At 57.3% G+C, this 17194-nt stretch overlaps 1 protein-coding gene across 7 annotated transcripts in view; it reads right to left on the bottom strand.

The window, feature by feature from the left end:
- Positions 1-610: 610 nt before the first annotated feature.
- Positions 611-17194, bottom strand: part of LINGO1 (leucine rich repeat and Ig domain containing 1) — a 155526-nt gene continuing 138942 nt past the window's right edge. For 5 of the 7 annotated variants that reach the window (XM_012728721.1, XM_012728723.1, XM_012728724.1 and 2 more), the window contains one exon: positions 611-3464. In XM_012728721.1, coding sequence (XP_012584175.1) covers positions 1608-3452 — 1845 coding nt within the window. In that variant the 5' untranslated portion in view covers positions 3453-3464 and the 3' untranslated portion in view covers positions 611-1607. Of the gene's footprint in view, positions 3465-5334; positions 5373-16992; positions 17178-17194 lie in introns of those variants that run through there. The other 2 variants (XM_004688000.2, XR_001145732.1) reach the window with 2 other exon arrangements.

The following is a 17194-nucleotide window of genomic DNA, read 5'->3' as shown; positions in this document are numbered from 1 at the left end:
TGTTTACCCTAATATCAGGGCACATCTTTGCAGTTTGGGTGGGAGTGGCATTGAGTTTTGGGTTTGAGTTTTGGCTTTGGGTTTGAGTTTGGGTGGGAGTGGCTGTGAGGCAGAGGAGACTGATGCCTGACGCTCCTGGTCAGTTCATGTGCAGGGAGAACCCCAAAACACCAAATCCTTAACCCTTCATAGCCCAGTACTGGCTTGCAGTCCAGCTGAGTGCGAGAAGGGGCAAACCCAGAATGCTGACCCAGCCTGGAGCGGCCCCAAAGACTGGGAGTGATGTTGGGAGTGGCATATGGCAGATATTTGATAAATGCTTGTGAGAGAGCTGGCACTCACAATCCCTTGGTAAGTCCAAGCCAAAGCTTCAGGGGTAGAGGGTTTGTGTGTTGGGGGCGGGACCCAAACTAGAGGTGTCAGATGCTCACAGACCCTGGAACTCCCTTGTGAGTCCAGAGTCCTGTCCATCCAGCCAAAGATTCTGGCAACAGACTGGGCCTTTGTCCTGGAAGTCCCTGGAACACCCAACCCAGATCTAGAGAAGACCCCTTCAGGACCCACCCTCTCCCAGTGAGATAATAATGACCATAATGAGAACAGTCACCCACACGTGTGCACAGCGCTTTACAGGTTACAAAGTGTTTCACATACATCATCTCATCAATTCCTCACAACAGCCCTGTGAGGTAGGCAGGGCGGGGAGTAACGTTTCCATTTGTACAGATGTGAAGACCGAGGCCCAGAGAAGGTGAGTGACCGGTTCGAGGTCACACAGCAAGTCAGTGGCAGAGTGGGGACCAGAAGTTAGGCTTCAGTCGTGCCTTTAGCCCCTGGCTCTCTCCCCTGACTATGCTGTCCTCCAGGAGGACCCCGGCCCCTGTCCAGAGTCTGAGCCACAACTGGGCCAGGCCCCCACCCCCACGTCCCTCCCACACACAGCAGTGCTGCCTGGCAGCTCAGCAGACAGGCTCCCCACCGTCATAGGGCAGCCCTGTCCCCTCACCCGCTCCCTGCAAACAGCCAACCCAGAGCTGGGTCCACACCTGCCACCTCCTGCTCCTGGCAGCTGCCCTGGCAGGGCGGGTGAACGGGCGGGGCAGGAACCTCCTTTCCTGTTTTCCTGAGTGATCCCTCCCCACAGGGGAAGAGAAGAGAAAGGAGGAAGAGGAGGAGGAAGAGAAAAACAAGAAACTGAGTTGGAAGAGGGCCCTGGAGCAATCAGGACGTCAAAAGTTTGCATTCCGACTAGCTATAGGAAATCGTTTTTTTCTTTTTATTATTTCAAGTTTTCATAAAAATCCATAATTATTGAAACCCAAGTTACAGAAGAAGTTCGTAACTTTTTTTATTGAATGACTGGCTGTGCCACGTGTGGTTCGTCATCCTCCGACTCCAGTCTACCCACTGTGTGCCCCTGCGCAGGTGGGGTCCCCAGGCCTGGACTTCCGAGGTCCTGGTAGAAAGAGGGCAGGTGGTGAGGGCCGCGGGGGCGTCGGAGGCAGGACAGGGCGGGAGACGAGGAGTCTGTGTGGAGGGGCAGGAAGGAGCTGGGAAGGTTGGGGGAGCGGTGGGCGGCAGCCAGGCCCCTGCCCCCCACCCCATCCTCATATCATCTTCATGTTGAACTTCCGGGGCGCGTCGGCAGAGCTGATGCCCGCGTCCGACTTGCGGGGCACATACTCGATCTCAATGTTGTGCTTCGTGTTGCCCTTGCCTCGGCTCCAGAGGAACAGCAGCACCAGGCAGAACAGCACGACGCCCAGGAAGGAGATGAAGCCCATGGTGGTGGCGATGATGAGGGTCTTGATGTCGAAGGGGAAAGGCACGGTGGCTCGGGTGCTGTTGGCCTCCCCCTCGCCCGGCTGGTTGGAGATGAAAGCGAAGGTCTTGTTGGGCTGGTGGGGCCAGTCGGGAGAGTAGCTGCGCACATGCAGGTGGGCGGGCATGGAGTCGTTGCCGCCTGCATTGGCCGCGATGCACAGGTACGTGCCGTTGTCCTGTACCTGCGCGTAGCGCACCTCCAGCGTGCCGTCAGGGAAGACCGTGAGCCTCCCGTTGCTCTTGGCAGAGACCAGGTGCTTTCGAGGCGAGAGCCAGAGGATGGCGGGTGGGGGGTCGCCGTCCGCCCTGCACACAAACTGCACCGTGTGGCCCTCGTCCACGAACACCTGCTGGGCCTTGCGGTCCCGGATGCGGGCGCGGCGGCAGGTGAAGTAGTTGGGCAGGAGCACATCGGGGAAGTCCTTGAACTCCTTGCCCTGGACAAACTCGGGCGTGGCACAGGTGGGCTGCTGCCGGTTGAAGTTGAGCCGCCAGCGGCGCCGGAATACCCACAGGAGCCGGCAGTCGCAGGCCAGCGGGTTGGAGTCCAGGATGAGCGTCTCCAGGTTGCCCACCGAGTGGAAGGCCGACTCCTCCAGTGTGGTCAGCTGGTTGCCCGAGACGTTGAGCACACGCAGGTAGTTGAGGCCGCGGAAGGCGTAGGGCTCTACCACGGCCAGCTGCCCGCCCACCAGCTGGATCTCCTGCAGCCGGAGCAGCTCATGCAACATGGAGCCCTCGATGGTGCCGATGGGATTGTAGGAGAGGTTGAGGAAGCGGAGATAGACCAGGTGGCGCACGGCCAGGTAGGGCACGGCGGTCAGATTGCAGTGAGTGATGGACAGGGACGTCAGGTTGAGGCCGTACAGGCAGTTGGGCGTCATGGTGTCCAAGTAGGGCCAGTGGGAAATCTCCAAGACCTTGAGCCGGTATAACCTCTTGAAGGAATAGTCCCGGATGGCGTTGATGTTGAGGTGCCGGAGCCTCAGAACAATGAGGCCGTGCAGGTGGGACAGAGCCTCGGTGGGGATGGAGGTCAGGTTGCATTTCTCCAGTGTCAGCTGCTCCAGGCTGTTGAGGCCGCTAAAGGCTCGGTGGGAGATGTAGACGAGGTCGTTATCACCGACCTCCAGTGACTTGAGGTTGTACAGGTCCTGGAACATGTAGTCCAGCAGGATGACGATCTTGTTCTCGCTGATGTCCAGCTTGGTCAGGTTGCTGAGGCCGGTAAAGACGCCCAGGGGGATGAGCTTCAGGCGATTGCTACGGAGTCCCAGAGTCCGGAGGTTGAAGAGGTTGTTGAAGGCGCCCGGCTCCACGGCGCTCACGATGTTCTCGTTGAGCTCGAGCTCCTCCAGGTGCGGGAAGCTGGCGAACTCGTCCTGGTTGAGTGTTTTGATGCGGTTCTTGCCCAGGTCCAGCAGGCGGGTCTCGGTGGGGATGCCTTCGGGCACTGCCACGAATCGCTTTCGGTGGCAGAGCACAGCACGATCCTGGGCGGAGCACTCGCAGCGGGGTGGGCAGCCTGTGGCTGAGCCTGACAACACGGAGCCCAGCACCAGCAGGAGGATGGGCTGCCAGCAGGCCAGGAGGGGGCTGGGCATGCTCCTCACACCCCCCGCCAGCATCCTCTCGCTCACCTACAGGGAAGCAAGGAAGGACAAGGAGCCGTTAGAGGACAGCTTTCGGCCGGACCCTACCACAAGCCTCTGGCCAACACAGAGATGGGGCCCCCTTTGCTGGGACAATGCAGGATGTTCCTGCCCCCTCCTTGCTCTTTAACCTCCAGAGTCTCTCTGGGGTAGAGGGTGTTTATGGAAGTGGCAGGATCTCCTCACAGAAGCCTGGTATCAGCCTGCCCAGACTATATCCACGTCCTTCATATTTTACTGGCACTATGACTCCACGCACGCACCCCACACGCTCAGCCTCAGCTTCCCCTGGTGCACGGCATGGATAAAGGCAGCCACGCTGAGCACCCTCAGGGCTCGGGGGGATCAGAAGAGCTTGTCTGGTCTCCACCATGCTGGGCCAGGGCTCTTGAGGCCCACCCCTTGCCTTTAGCTTGAGCTTCCTCAGACACAGACACCAGGGTCTCACCCCCAGGGTGAGCCCCAGTCCAGAAGTCCTGAGCATCCCACAAAACCAAATCTGTGCTCACAAATTTCCTCCCCAGGGGGTCCCAGGCCAGTCCCAGGCATGCCAGCCAGCCCTGATGCCTCCAGTGCAGTCTCTGATGCTCTCCTTCCTTGTTCCCCATGGTGCAGGCCCAGGCTCCTGAGTCTGGGCCCGAGAAGAGCTGACTTTCCCTTTGCAGTCCCTCCTCCGCAAATGTCCCTTCCCTGCCTGCTGGAACCGCTATCTTCAAGGTCTAATGAATGTCCACTGCTCAGAGCATCTTTCTCCAGCCTTCACTCATCCATCTCTCAGATTCTAATCACCCTCTCCTGTGCAGCTGCTAGTCCGGGGTCGGGGAGAGCCCCCCTTTGAGGGGGGCAGCCCAGGGTGCCAATCTGTCCTGAAACACTGATGTGGTGCTTCTTGTCACAGCTGGGTCTAAGGAACATGCAGGACTTGGGTGGTGACAGAGATGATGCTGGAGCATCACCTCAGGGAGGTGAGCCTGAAGACTGGCAATGGACTGGGCCAGGGCTGGGGGGCCTAGCCTCCGTTACTCTCTGAGTCCAAGGTCAGAGGCCCGTTGCTCATACGCCTCCCCATCTCCTCCTTCCTCCACCCCTGCCTCATCCATGGAAATTTGCGGGCAGGGTGGCAGGAGATAAGATGGCCTATCTGGACTCTTCCAGGGGCTGGGCTGAATGGATGGTCTCTGGGGGGGTCCAGCTGCAGTCACCCCTGACCTACTGGGGGCAGGCGAAGATCCCTCCAAGCTCATTCACTGCAGCTAATACCTCTTGGGGCTTTGCTGCTTATCCATACACCATACACCACACATGGCCCCATGGGGCTCACTACAGGTGGGGGAGGCCAGGCTGAGAGGAGCCACCTCTTCGCCCCAGCTCAGCACACCCCCCCCTTCCCCAGGGCCTTCCCCATCCCCGCACCCAGTCTGCTTCCAAGGACTCAAGCCTTGCCATTCACACTGCAACCCTGCCGTACTGGGCACCTGACAGCAGGTGGCTGCCCCAGGACACCCAGCTAGCAGAGGGGGCTCGTTTGAGGCTAAGGCTCTGGTCTGTCGGGCTCCAGTGATTCCACTCACTTTCCAGTGCTCGTGGCCTCCCATGCTGACAGGTTCCCTCTGGATGTTGATCGACTAAGTGACTGATTAACTGGAGAGGGCTCTGGTGTCACTGACATGTTATGGAATCTGCAAGGTTCTGTTATCCCCCGAGGCTTTGTCCACCCCCCCCACCATCCCCTCTGCAGACTCTTGTATGGCTCAGGATCCCCACCCCACCCCCACCAGGCCATTTTCCACAGTCACACACGCTCCAGTGACCCACCAGAAAAGCAAACATCCTGACAGGCGATCAATAAGTAATTGGGCTGGCAGCTGGGGCTGGTGCAGGCGTGAGGTTGGGGACCTGCAGAGGTAAATAGGACTTTTAGCACCCAGCTTGGGCGGGGCTGGGCTGCTAGAGAGGGTTGAGGACTGAGAGGGTCTCTCACAGAGACAAGAAGCTGGCATTTGAAACCTCCACCCTCTTGCCACCTCCCTGTCTCCCTCACCCACCACTCCCTTCAGTGAAGCTACAGGGACCAGCCCCCCACTTGTCTCGCACATTCCTGCACTGAGCAATCTCCTTCTGGAGAGCTCTCTCAGCTCCTGCGCCAACTGCCTTTGTGATCTTCTACCCCAAAGGTCTCCTCCTCCCTGAAGCCATCCTTGACCTGCTTAGCCAGAAACATCTCTTGCGCACCAAACCGAAATACCCTACATTAGTGGTAGCCCACCTCCTTAAAAAAAAAAAAAAAGGAGCTCTCAGAAGCTACTGCAGCATGAGTTCGATCCCCAGCCAAGGAGCTGACCCATATGGCACAGCAGATCTCTCCTGGCCTGCCCACTGCTCCCCTCAGCAATGTTTCAGTACATCTGCCTGTTCTGCTCCCCACTCTGTCTCTGGTGAATCCTCTCACCCACCACACCTCTGACCTGTACCCCAGTTCTGAAGCATAAATAAATACTTTAAAAACATTATTTAAGCCAACTGATAGAAAAATTATGTTAACAAATAGTAAAAAGATGATGTAAAGAAAGTATGACAGGCAGGAAAGGACATCAAAGTCCCACATAATGACTGAAGGTGGGAGCTTCTTGGTGACCTGAGCAATGCGAGAAATATGCTGAAAGCCTGGGCCTTGTAGTCCCACCTGTGACATGACACTCTTGGGTCAAATGGTCATGGGTGCTTGTCACCTGTCAGGGAGGGAGATGTGTCTGTCACCTTAGTGAAACATGTGACAGACAGCAGACCCAAGAGGTTGATCATGTGTGTGTGTGTGAGCATGGAAGCACACGTGCAGCTTTGCAGAGCTCAAAGCCCCTCAGGTGGGGGCGGGGCTGGAGCAGACCTACAGAGCAGTGGGGATTCAAATATACTGATGGGAAGCCATAAGTGCTGCGTGTGGCCGCCACCTTGGGTCTGGCCATCAGCGCCGCCATGAGCCATGATGCACAGGACCAGGGCAGCACCGAAGGACACTGCCCTCCAGTGTCCACAGCGCTCTTCTCTCATCTTTGACAAGTGGCTGTCATGCTAGGCGGAGGCACTGAGGCCTCCAAGCACACAGTAGGTGCACAGTTGCTGGGCCACACCTCCTGGCCTAACCTGGTCTCGCCCCATGGGTGCTGCAGGCATCACATAACTGCTGGGGGGGCAGCTGCCATGGTGGGGCCTTGGACCCTGCAGGTGGCCAAGGACTGGTGTTTTATGCATTGTTTCATTTTGGATCCTGGGCCCCTGAGGGCTTCCCACCTTGGCAAAAGCTTTAGCAACTAGACGATGGACACGACATAGACAAGCATGGTGGGCAGGCAGGTGAGGCAGAGGACCGGTGAGGCAGAGGACCGGAGGAGGATGCTCAGCCCGAGCAGCTTGCCCCTCCCAGCTGCACATGGCTGCAGGAAGTGGCAGAGCCACAGGCCCAGGCTGCAGAGGCCACTGGTCAGAGTCACCACAGCCTCTCCCTCATGTCCGGGCACAGCGGCCCCCACACTAGCCAGAAGCAGCTCCCGTGGTTATTCCACTATGTGGCCTCAGGCAACACCTGCCCCTTCTGGTGCCTTCCCCCTGCATGCAGTGAGGGGCTGCACCCCAGATCTCTGAGAGAGAGCCATAGACGCTGAACTTTTTCTAGCCAGAAAGTCAGCATCTTCAACCCTGACTAGGGGCTAGAGCGGGGCTCAGGCCCCGAACTGCAGTTCCTACCAGAGTGGGAAGGATCTCTCTGAGGGGTTGGCTGGAAACCCCAACTAGGGCCTCACGTTGGGAATGTCCCCCAGAGACTGGTGGACACAGAAGGTGCTTAGGATAGTAAGTGGACTTAGGGGAGCACTGAGGGGTCTACTTGTCAGCAGTCTGGAGGCCCCTGCGGGCAGGGGTGCGTCTCCACCCCCAGCAGCAGGTCAAGTGACCTATAGAACCAGGCAGAAAGGGGCATGACACCACAGGCCGAGCCCCCAGAAGACCAGCTTTCCAGCTCAGATGCACTGTCACCAAAACCCTCACAGAGGCACGCCAAAGAGGCCTCTTGCCATTTCACAGATGAGAAAAACAGGCTTCCAGCATACTCATGTGCTCTTGGGCCTGGGCCACAGGCTAGGAGGCGGCAGAGCTCCCCTCCTCTTCCCCCGGCCTCCCTCTTCTTAGGCTCAAGCAGGGAAGGTCCACCTACTGCCCGCCAGTCTAGGGGAGGGGGACCTTGGACTGGCCAGAGCAGGCGGGCGAGGGAAGGTCTAACCCTCAGAGCTGCAGGTAGGTGCCCCGCTCCTCCAAGACCATCAAAGTCTCTCCCCAGCTGTTAAAAAACAAAGGTATGTGGAACACACAGGTTTTTTTTTTTTTTTTTCAGTGTTTTTCTTCATCTTTTGCGTCTGCTGTCGATGAAGGAATCTCACCTAATTTGGGGTTGGTTGCAGCACAAGATGGAAGGCAGTTATTTTAGGTTTCTAGTGTCAATATTTCATGGTGTTCCCACTCAGCGCTCCTTGGGGACGGCAGGCATCCCCCGGCACACTGGCACGAGTCCCTGGCAGGAACGCGCCACTGCCGGGACTGGTGCTTGGGCCCTCAGGTCCTTGCCCGGCTCTGAGACTGGCAGCATGCTGAGGGTCCAGTTGGGGCTACTCAGTCTCATCTTGTCCTGACACCACGGACCATGCGGGGTATTTGGCCGGGGAGAACAGAGGGCCAGCAGACCCGGGAAGGGGGCGAGGGCTTTGCAAAGTCTGCCCAGGTCCACAGGGACATGACCAAAAGCAGGAGACAGAGAAACCACAGGCAAAACAGGAGAGGGAGGCAGAGAAAGCAGGGAGAAAGGGGGTTACACAGGGTGGGGTAGGTGGGGGAGACAGGGTGGGCACCTCCCTACAGACTCAGCTCCTGTGTGCTTGATGCCTGTTCATGCACTGTCCTCAGCACCGCCCCATGGGCTGGGTCTGGCTACTCACAGAGGGGAAGGGAGCATGCCAGGTGATTCCTGGTGACTCGCCCCAGCCCCAAAGCCCGCCTGTCTGAGGCCCCTTCTTTGCCTCAGCTCCAGGACCCAGGCCACTGGATCTACTTTGTGAAGCAATCATGTTAGTGGCAAGTACCTGTTCAGGGCGCCATGGCCACATGGTTGGGCTGGGCAGTGGGGTCAGCAAGACCAGTCTGGAACCCCTCAACGAGGTCCCCAGCCCAGAGTCTTTCTCCCACAGCCGAGGCAGGCTGCTCACCCCGTGCCTGGAAATCCCACTGGGCCTTCAGAACCCAGCCCCAGAATCTTTCCCTCCAGCAGCTCTTCTCAAGCCCGTGGGAAGAGGAGCTCGCCCTTCTAGCAGTCCCTCTGGATCTCAGCCTCTCTCCCCACAGAGTACTACAGATGTGTTCAGCAATCTTTTTCTCCTTCTGAGGGGGGCCTCCTGCAGTCTCCACCCCCTTCCATGTGACCCCAGACTGGGGGCCCCTGCCTGCAGCAAACACCTGGGGAAAGTCTGAGATCACCCCATGCCTGGCCCCACGCTCTTCATAGAAGCCTCGAGGGTGTCCTCTGAGCACAAGCCAAAATGCAATCTACAGGCTGAGTAAGGCGCAGGTGAGTATTTCTGCGGAGGGCACCGTGAGAGAAGGTGTGTGGGTGATGGTCTGGGGCTGGGACCATCTGAGAGCACAGGGGCACTCTGATGGCTGCCTCCAGCCCAACAGGGCGGGCAGGCTCTGCAGATACTCCCTGTGGCTCTCCAGGGCTCATTCCTGCTGAGGTGCAAAAGGCTGAAAATGGCCCTGGTGTCAGCTGCTAACTGGGAGACTCGGTCAGGCATCTGATGGGGGATGTTAAGGTGGGGAGCTGCTTCCTAGATCAGGGAGGTGTGGGTGGATGGGGGCCCTGCAAGGAGGGGTCCAGAACTCCAGACTGGTGGTGGGCAGGTGATCTGTCTGTCTCCTACTGGGCTGGTCCCACCCTCCTTTGCCTCCCTCAGCCTCACCCCAGGAGGAGAGAAAAATCAACGTGGAAGAAAATTGAGGTCATGTCCTTTGTCGTGTATAATTCTTTATTTTCCTCTTGCTCTTGGTTCTGGCAGAGTTCCTGAGCCCCTAGGGTGTGTGTGTGTGTGTGTGTGAGAGAGAGAGAGAGAGAGAGAGAGAGGGAGAGAGAAAGAGAGAGAGAGAGAGAGAATGTGTCATGCGCCCCCCAAGCTCAGGCAATCTATACATGTGGGGCTTGTGTGTGTTCTGTGCCTGCTGCACCTACCCCCCACCTTTCCCGCCCTCCCTGGCCCAGAGCCCACCACTAGATCATCTCACAGGCACACCAGGGAGCACAATCATCTCCACAAGCATCCTCCTGACCTCTTAGCCTCTCTAGGCTGGAGGGTACCTGGCCAAGCACTTGGCCCCCTGCACCTGATGGGGTTCCACACAACCCACCCCATCAGGCTCCTGATTTCAGGAGCTGCCAGCCTTCCGGCCAGCCTGCAGCCCCAGGCCATTTGCGGGATAAATTATGAATTTTAATTGTCAAAGCATCTTAGTGTTTAAAGGCTTCTATACATAGAATTTGCCCTCCAGCAGTGGTTGAGTGGTAAGGAGGAGCAGGGGTGAGCCAAGGCCTAGAGAAAGCCACTGTGGGTGAGTAAAAGGAAGGCACCAGGCTTGCAGAACTAGGTCTGGGCTCCAGCTGTGTGAGCCTGGATGAGTCCTGGACCTTGCTGGGCCTGCCTGGCCCTCCAGAGTTGTTCTGCAGCTGGGAAGCTAGGAGTTGGCTCTAGGTCACCACCGACTACGGGAAGCTTCCCTGTTGCCTATGCAGGGCTCAGCTGAGCAGACAGCACCCCGACTTGAATCGCAGCTATCCCAGAATGGAGGCGCTAACACCTATGTGGTGATCAGAGGGCCTCTAGGAAAACCTAGGTGTTGCGTCCTGCCGCCCTCCATGCCTAACCCTCTCCAGTTCTCTGAAATGCCAGCCCAGGCTCTCGGAGCCGGAAGGCACCCTGCAGGTATCTAGCCTCATCCCCTGCTCAGGCCACTGGCCTGAGGTAGGTGTCTGGCAGCAGGACTTGGCCTGGTCTCCTCAGCTCCCCACCTCCTGGGGCCTTTCTTCAGCTGTCCCCACTTTGGGGAACACCTTAGCCTGACCCAGCTCAAGCTTTGGGGGCCAGGAAACTGGCAGCCCCCATCAGGGAGGAGGGTGTCTCAGCCCCTAGACTAGGAGAGAAGGAGTCGTCGAGGGGAGCAGTATAACTAGCTTGAAGGGCAGGGACCTAACAAATACAATGAGTGATGGTGAGGGCCTCTGGCGTGCCACGTGTTGACCAAAGCACCCACGTGTGAAAATGAAATTGATCCCACCACAACCTGACACCCCCAGTTTGCAGATGGGAAAAACGAGGCACAAAGGATCCTATAACTTGATCTGTTACACTGCTGGCATGACAGGAAATCAAGGATGGACTTGAGCGTTCTATTTGGCTCAAGGATGGACTTGCCATGGTTCTATTTGGCTCAAGTTATTATCCCCATTTGGCTGATGCTGTTATCCCCATTTTACAGGTTAGGGAGAGGGAGCTTGGAGGTCGGCGCTCAGAGTCTGCCACTGGCCCAGGCCCGCACAGTAAGGGCAGAGCTGGGGCTACGCCTGACGCAGCTAGGCCCCAGGCTGTCCCCTCACCCTTGCACATGGCCTCTCTCCCACTCAGGCCTAGGGGCCAAGTGAGCGGCAGGGGATGGAGAGGGGTCCTCATTTAGCAAAGGGAAAGGCAGGCTCCTGGCAGGGCAGGGAGCACGGGCAGAAGGAAGGGTGGCTGACAGGGAACAGCGCACCCGCCAAGCCTCAGCCATGCCCTGGGAGGGAGGCACCCTGCCCCCACTCTGCAGATGAGGAAACTGAGGCTATGAGTGGTTAGGTCAGATGCCCAAGGGCACTGAGCCTGGGATCAGGGTCACCTTCGAAAAAGATCCCACAAGTGAGGAATCCAAGGCCCCAGAGCATCAGAGCCCTGTGCAAGGCACCTCAGGGCGAGAGCCTGGCAAGAATCCCCAGCTCCCAGCAGCTCCCACTTTCTCTTCCCAATGTCACGTAAGGATTGGAAGACCCCTCCATTCAGGGTGGCTCCAGTCAGGGACAGGTGAACGGTTACTTCTCACTCAGAGGGAGAAAGATCTAAAACAGCACCCCAATACATCACAGACCAAGGTCCAGAGAGTTATTTATAACATGGACAGGCAAACTATAAATACAAACACTTCTCTGGCACCGGCTGTTCAAAGCCACTTCTCTCTGCTCTACTGAATGTGAGCCAACTCCTGGCCACTGAGCTCCACCTCAAGGGGACTGAACCCCTTGGATCAGACATACACAGGTGCTCTGCTTAGTCATAATCAGTGGCACCATCCAGTGCCGCACAGCCTTGGGGGGACACTTGTATCTCTGTAACTCTCTAAGGGCTTTCCCAAGGCAGACGTCATGAGACATATGTGAGCAGAGACCAGACCTGGGAGATTACAGGAAGACTGCTGACCCAGCCCCCGACAGTCTCTCTTAGCTCCGAGAGCCTCCTGTCTTGCGCCCAGCTAAGGGGACCTGAGGTGGCCAGCCCCCCCAGTGGCCTGTGCTGTCCAGGCTCCTCTACCTGGGGAGCCAGCAGAGGAAGGCTGCTGGCCAGGCTCCGCCCCCTCTCAGAGCCCAGAGCAGGCTCTGCAGAGGGAAGCAGAGGAGGCGGTAGAAAGAGATTAATTCTCTGAAATGGGAAAAAATAGAAAAACACACACACACCACACACCCTAATAACATGTAATAAGAGGTTGGAGACGAGGAACAATGCCCTGGTAATGTCACCCTGGCGGCAATCAATTTGGGTGTCACATGAAATAGGCATAATTATTCCGCCAGCCCCGTCGCTCGTCTCCACCAGCTCCAGAGGCCCAGGCCCAGGCCGGAAAGCCCCACAGAATCGATGTCTGGGGCACCAGGCTGGGAGAGGGAGCCGCTCCAAATGAATCTGCTAAACACCTGGCTCCCCAGCCTCTGCAGGTAAGTGGGGCTCGAGGGCCTCTTGGGGAGTCTTGCAAATGCCCAGGAGTCACCTGGCTTAGTCACTCCTCACTCAAGCCAAGGGCAAGAACAATCAGGGAGGACTCCCAAAGAGGTGAGTCCATTCAGCGTTTGTTCTACAGGCTACCTATCAAGCCCAGTGCCAGGGTGTAGAGATGGGATTTGGGGCGAGGGCTGTGGGGAGGAAGGGAGCTCTGATGATTAGAACAATGAAGCAAGGCTCCCTCTTCCTCCCAAGCTGGGGTAGCCCTTTCTCATCCTGGGAGTGAACACAGAATCACTGGGGTTTCTTTGGCTTTAAATGTACAGAGACTTAAGCTCTTCTCGCTCTTCCCTCATCCCCACTTCTTTGAGAAGTCCTCTCTGACTGTCTGGCCCATCCCTGAGCTCCAGGCTGGCACAGATAACATCTCCACAACTGGGAAACTGAGGCAGAGGGATCCATCACTTAGTGAGCATCTGTTATATACTAGCTGCTGTCCATCTCAACCCCCATTCCATTTGCCAGAGACCTGAGTTCCAGAAGTGCATATCAAGGCCATAGTAAAATACCATCTTATACGCATTCAATCAGCAAAAACCAAGACTTTGTCAATACCAAGTGCTGGAGAGCAGTAGGGATCCTCATCTCCTAATGGGGGAGCATAAACAGGTCCAGTGGAAAACACACTGGCCCACTTCCTGGCAAAGCTGACTGTGGACATGCCCTACAGCCCAGCAATGTATGCCAGGGACACTGTGCCTGCTTCCTCACAGCAGGGTTTGTAAGAACAAAACAGGGAAGTGACCCAGTGCCCGAGAATAGTAAATGCACTGTATTAGGGTCAAATGATGGAACATTATGCAGCCATGTAAACGAACAAACACATTTGTGTTATTTGCAACACTGTAGGTGAAAACTTCAGCATAGGTGCTAGAGAGAAAAGGGAAATTTCAGAAGACTGCCCATGGTTTCATGTTCTATTTGTAAAGTTCAAAAGTGACTAAAACTAAACAATTTATATATATTAAAGGCACATAGCTTTAAAGGCAAAGGAACGATGAACAGACAATTTAGTGTGGTGGTTGCCTCAGAGAAAGAAACCGTGAGATGGGGTGGGGAGGTAGATGGGAAGAGGTATCTCAGGACTGAAATGTCCATGTTCACGTGGGGAGTAGGGTCATGATATCATGTGCTCATGACATTATTATTAACTGCATTGCTTTATCACAAATAGGCCATGCCTGCCCAGCCAGCAAGAGCTTGGGGGCTGAGAACTTTGGGGAAGTTCTTGCAGTGCTCAGGCTCCAGTTTCCAGAGCTATAAAATCAAGCCTCTGTACTAGCCCAAGACTGCAAGCACATTACTGGTATAAACTATGAGCAGTGAGCATTCTCTAGAATGCTCTGTACAAATGAACACACTTCACCCTCCAGTGACTCTACAGGTAGACGCCATGTCCCCCTCTCCTACAGACAAAGAGACTGAGACCCAGAGATGAAGTAACTCGCCCAGAATCACGGAGCTTAGTCATGGGGGGCTGAGACTTAAAGGCATCTCAGTCCAGGGACCACATTCAACAACGCTGAGCTATAATGGCATCAGAGACACTGAACACATATGAGACTCTTGTCAGCACGGCTGTGATGAGCCCACAGCAGACACTCACTCATTCATTCACTCAACACATAACCAAGGTCATTATCAAGAATCCGCAAATGGTTTTGGAAATGAACTTGTTTGGTCTGCACTACTTCTACAAAGAACTGCCTCCCAATTCTGGAGTCCCCTATTTTCTGTGCTGCCTAGTCTGGCTGCTATCTTAGGACTTACTTAGTTTTGATTTTTGTTAGGCCTTCAGCCTCCAGAATAAATCCCACCCTTCCTGAGAGCTGCTGTGTGCGACAGCACCCTGACTTGGCTTTCCCCAACTGCTGCCTGGGGTGTTCTTGAAACGGCCCAGCTTGGGCCACCCACACAGGCTGAGGACAGTGTCCGCTCCAGGTGGTACTTTCTAGCAGCCACCCACTGCTCCCCAGTGCCTCCCAGGATCTTCCCTATCTTAGGGCCAGGCAAGCAAGCCCTGGGGATGAGTTCAGGACTGGCCAGAAGGCAATACCCAAAGGCCTGGGAGGCCTGGGCCAGGTCGGGGTAGCAGCGGGAATGTGCATTACCGGCACAAATGCACATGATGATGCAACAGTGGGAGCAAACCAGTGTGGGTCTATCCTGGGGAGGGAGAGAACTCTTCTGGAGACAGATGCTGGACCGGGCGAGGTGACATGAGTATATGTGGAGGGCTTGTGGGAACAGAATAGAGCGCATGGGGGGAAGAGTCCATGGTAGTGGTGGGGCAGGGCGAGGGGCAGGGCTGGGAGGCCACCAGCTTCCACAGTGTGCCGTACACAGGATGGTCAGCCAGCAGACCAAGGCTCACCAACCCAGGCCCTGCATGGAGTCCCACTCCCCTCCCCTTCCCTGCTCCTCCGTGGCCCTTCCCTAATCCCACAGATCCTCTTCCCACTGGCCTCAAGGCCTAGTGTCTCAGGGGTCTGTGCAAACTGCTGTGCAGCCCCCTTTCTCAGCAGGGCTGGGGTCCCCCTTTCTCAGCAGGGCTGGACCCAAGCCCCAGACACCGTGTTCCCTGTTGCTTGGGGAGGTACCTGGAAGGCAGCACAGTTGTGCTGTCGCTGATACCAGGGATCCTGCTTGGCTTTATGCTCAACAAATTTTTTTTTTATGTCTTTCTGGGGCTCTAAGGTATTAGAAAATAATACAGTCTAGAAACAATGGGTGCTCAGAGGCAGGCATGGGAGGCTGACCCCAGGATCAAAGAGGATTACAGCAAGAGGGAAAGTGGTCTCACAGGGCCCCACAGCTATGATGGCTCCGCTTTGCCTTGCGCACACATCCAGGCCCCCAAACCTTGAATGTCAGGCCCACTCTGCTCCAGCTCTGGGGTGCACCGCTTCAGCCTGGGACCAAGCCTACCCAAGGCCCATCTCACTTAAATTGGCAGCATCAGGAGAGGGGGCAAAAACCAGGAATACCACAGGGGACTACCTTCTCTTTGCTAAATACCCCTCCCTATCCCCTGGAGGGGCAGCGAGGTATCTCCCAGAGTCCCTACCTGGATTCCATGATTTCTAAAGTCTCTCCTCTGCCACCTTCTCCAGCCCCAGGTCACGGATAAAAGCAGGAACCCAGGCAGACTGGCTGAGGTACCTGCTGAGGTGTGAGGGCTGAGCCCCTGGGTCCCACAGGACAAAGGACTTGGGAACCACTGACCCTTTCCCCCTCAGCAGCACTCCTCACTGGCAGGGGGAGCCAGTGACCCTGCTCATCACTCCCTGAGCACCAACAACCAGCAGGGCTGAGGCCAGAGCAGCACAGTCTGAACCTCCACTGCTCAAGCTCAAAGAGGTGCTCTGAGGGAAGGCTGGGCACGCACCGAGGCGCTGGCCCAGATGGCTCCGTGGGCCCCTCCGTGGGCCTCCTGAACACCCACCCGCAAGGACACACCTGTGTCCATTCTTCCAGATGCCCCTTCCCTGCCCCAAAACAGGGACCTCTGAGAACAAAGAGGAGATGCCCAAACCAGTGCAACCAGGCTGAAGCGGCAGGGCTGGGACCCACCCAGGACATGGCCCACGGACTAGGAAGGGGCTGCCCGTTGGGCTGGCTCCATCTCTCCTCCGAGAGGGAGCGCCTGGAGGGACAGGCGACAGGCATCCCGGGGGGCCTTGGGGAACAGGAAGCCCACAGCCATCTCAACTGGGGGCAGAGCAGGAGGCTCCCTCCTCACCTTCCCCTTCACAGCGGGTTCCCACCTCCCACCCGCTGTGCTTCAGAATGAAAAGTGGGGCAGGAGGAGGTGAGAAGCCAGGACTGAAAGGAGACAAAGGGAGGCTCCTAAGGAGTTCTGGGGCCTCAACCCCAGCAGGTCTCCACCGTCCTCACCCCCTTTCCTTTCACTCACAGCACAGTTGCTGGAAAGGGGCTGCTCTTGGGTGAGGGGAGGAGCTGGTCCCCAGGTAAAGCTTAGGGAGATACCTGGTCCCTGACCAGCACCCGGGGCTCAGGGGTGCCGGTGCTTGCTGGGGCTGCCTGGGGGGTGCTGGTCTATGGAGAGTTGCAGTGGCCCAGCGCCAAGAAGTGGCACATCCAGGATGGCCAATGCTCAGGATGGGAAAGGGGCAGGAGGATGACGGGACCTGGCGGCGGGGATCCGCCACAGCCCCACGGTCCAGCTAGCCAAGCTGGAATTTGCTGGAGGTGGGGAAGGATGGAAAATGAAGAATCTTTCCTCCCGTGGCTGGAGAGGGTCAGGACTGTGACCCAAAGCAGGTCTGGGCGGTGCTGGGTGCCCCGCAGTCCCAGGAAGGCGCAGCCCGGGCCCCCCTGGGGCTCCCTGAGGTCCTCGCTGCCAGGATGCCCGTTCCGGGCTGGGCCTCGGCCGCCGGGCTCACCTGCATTTCGGGCGCACGGTCCGTCTGCTCGGCTCGGTCACCAACCGCATGTCTCCCCCGCCGGGCCCTAGCCCCGGCCCAGTCCCCTCCTCTGTCTCCTCCTCCTCGGCCAACACCTCCGCCCGGCAGTCCACGCGCCCGGAGGGGCCGGCCGTCGCTGTCTGCCCCACGCGGGTGGGCGCCGCGCCGGAGCCCGGCTCAG

This window comes from Condylura cristata, unplaced genomic scaffold, assembly GCF_000260355.1.
Source record: "Condylura cristata isolate star-nosed mole 26May11 unplaced genomic scaffold, ConCri1.0 scaffold00023, whole genome shotgun sequence".
Taxonomy (NCBI): domain Eukaryota; kingdom Metazoa; phylum Chordata; class Mammalia; order Eulipotyphla; family Talpidae; genus Condylura; species Condylura cristata.
This window is presented reverse-complemented; position numbering and strand designations above follow the sequence as displayed.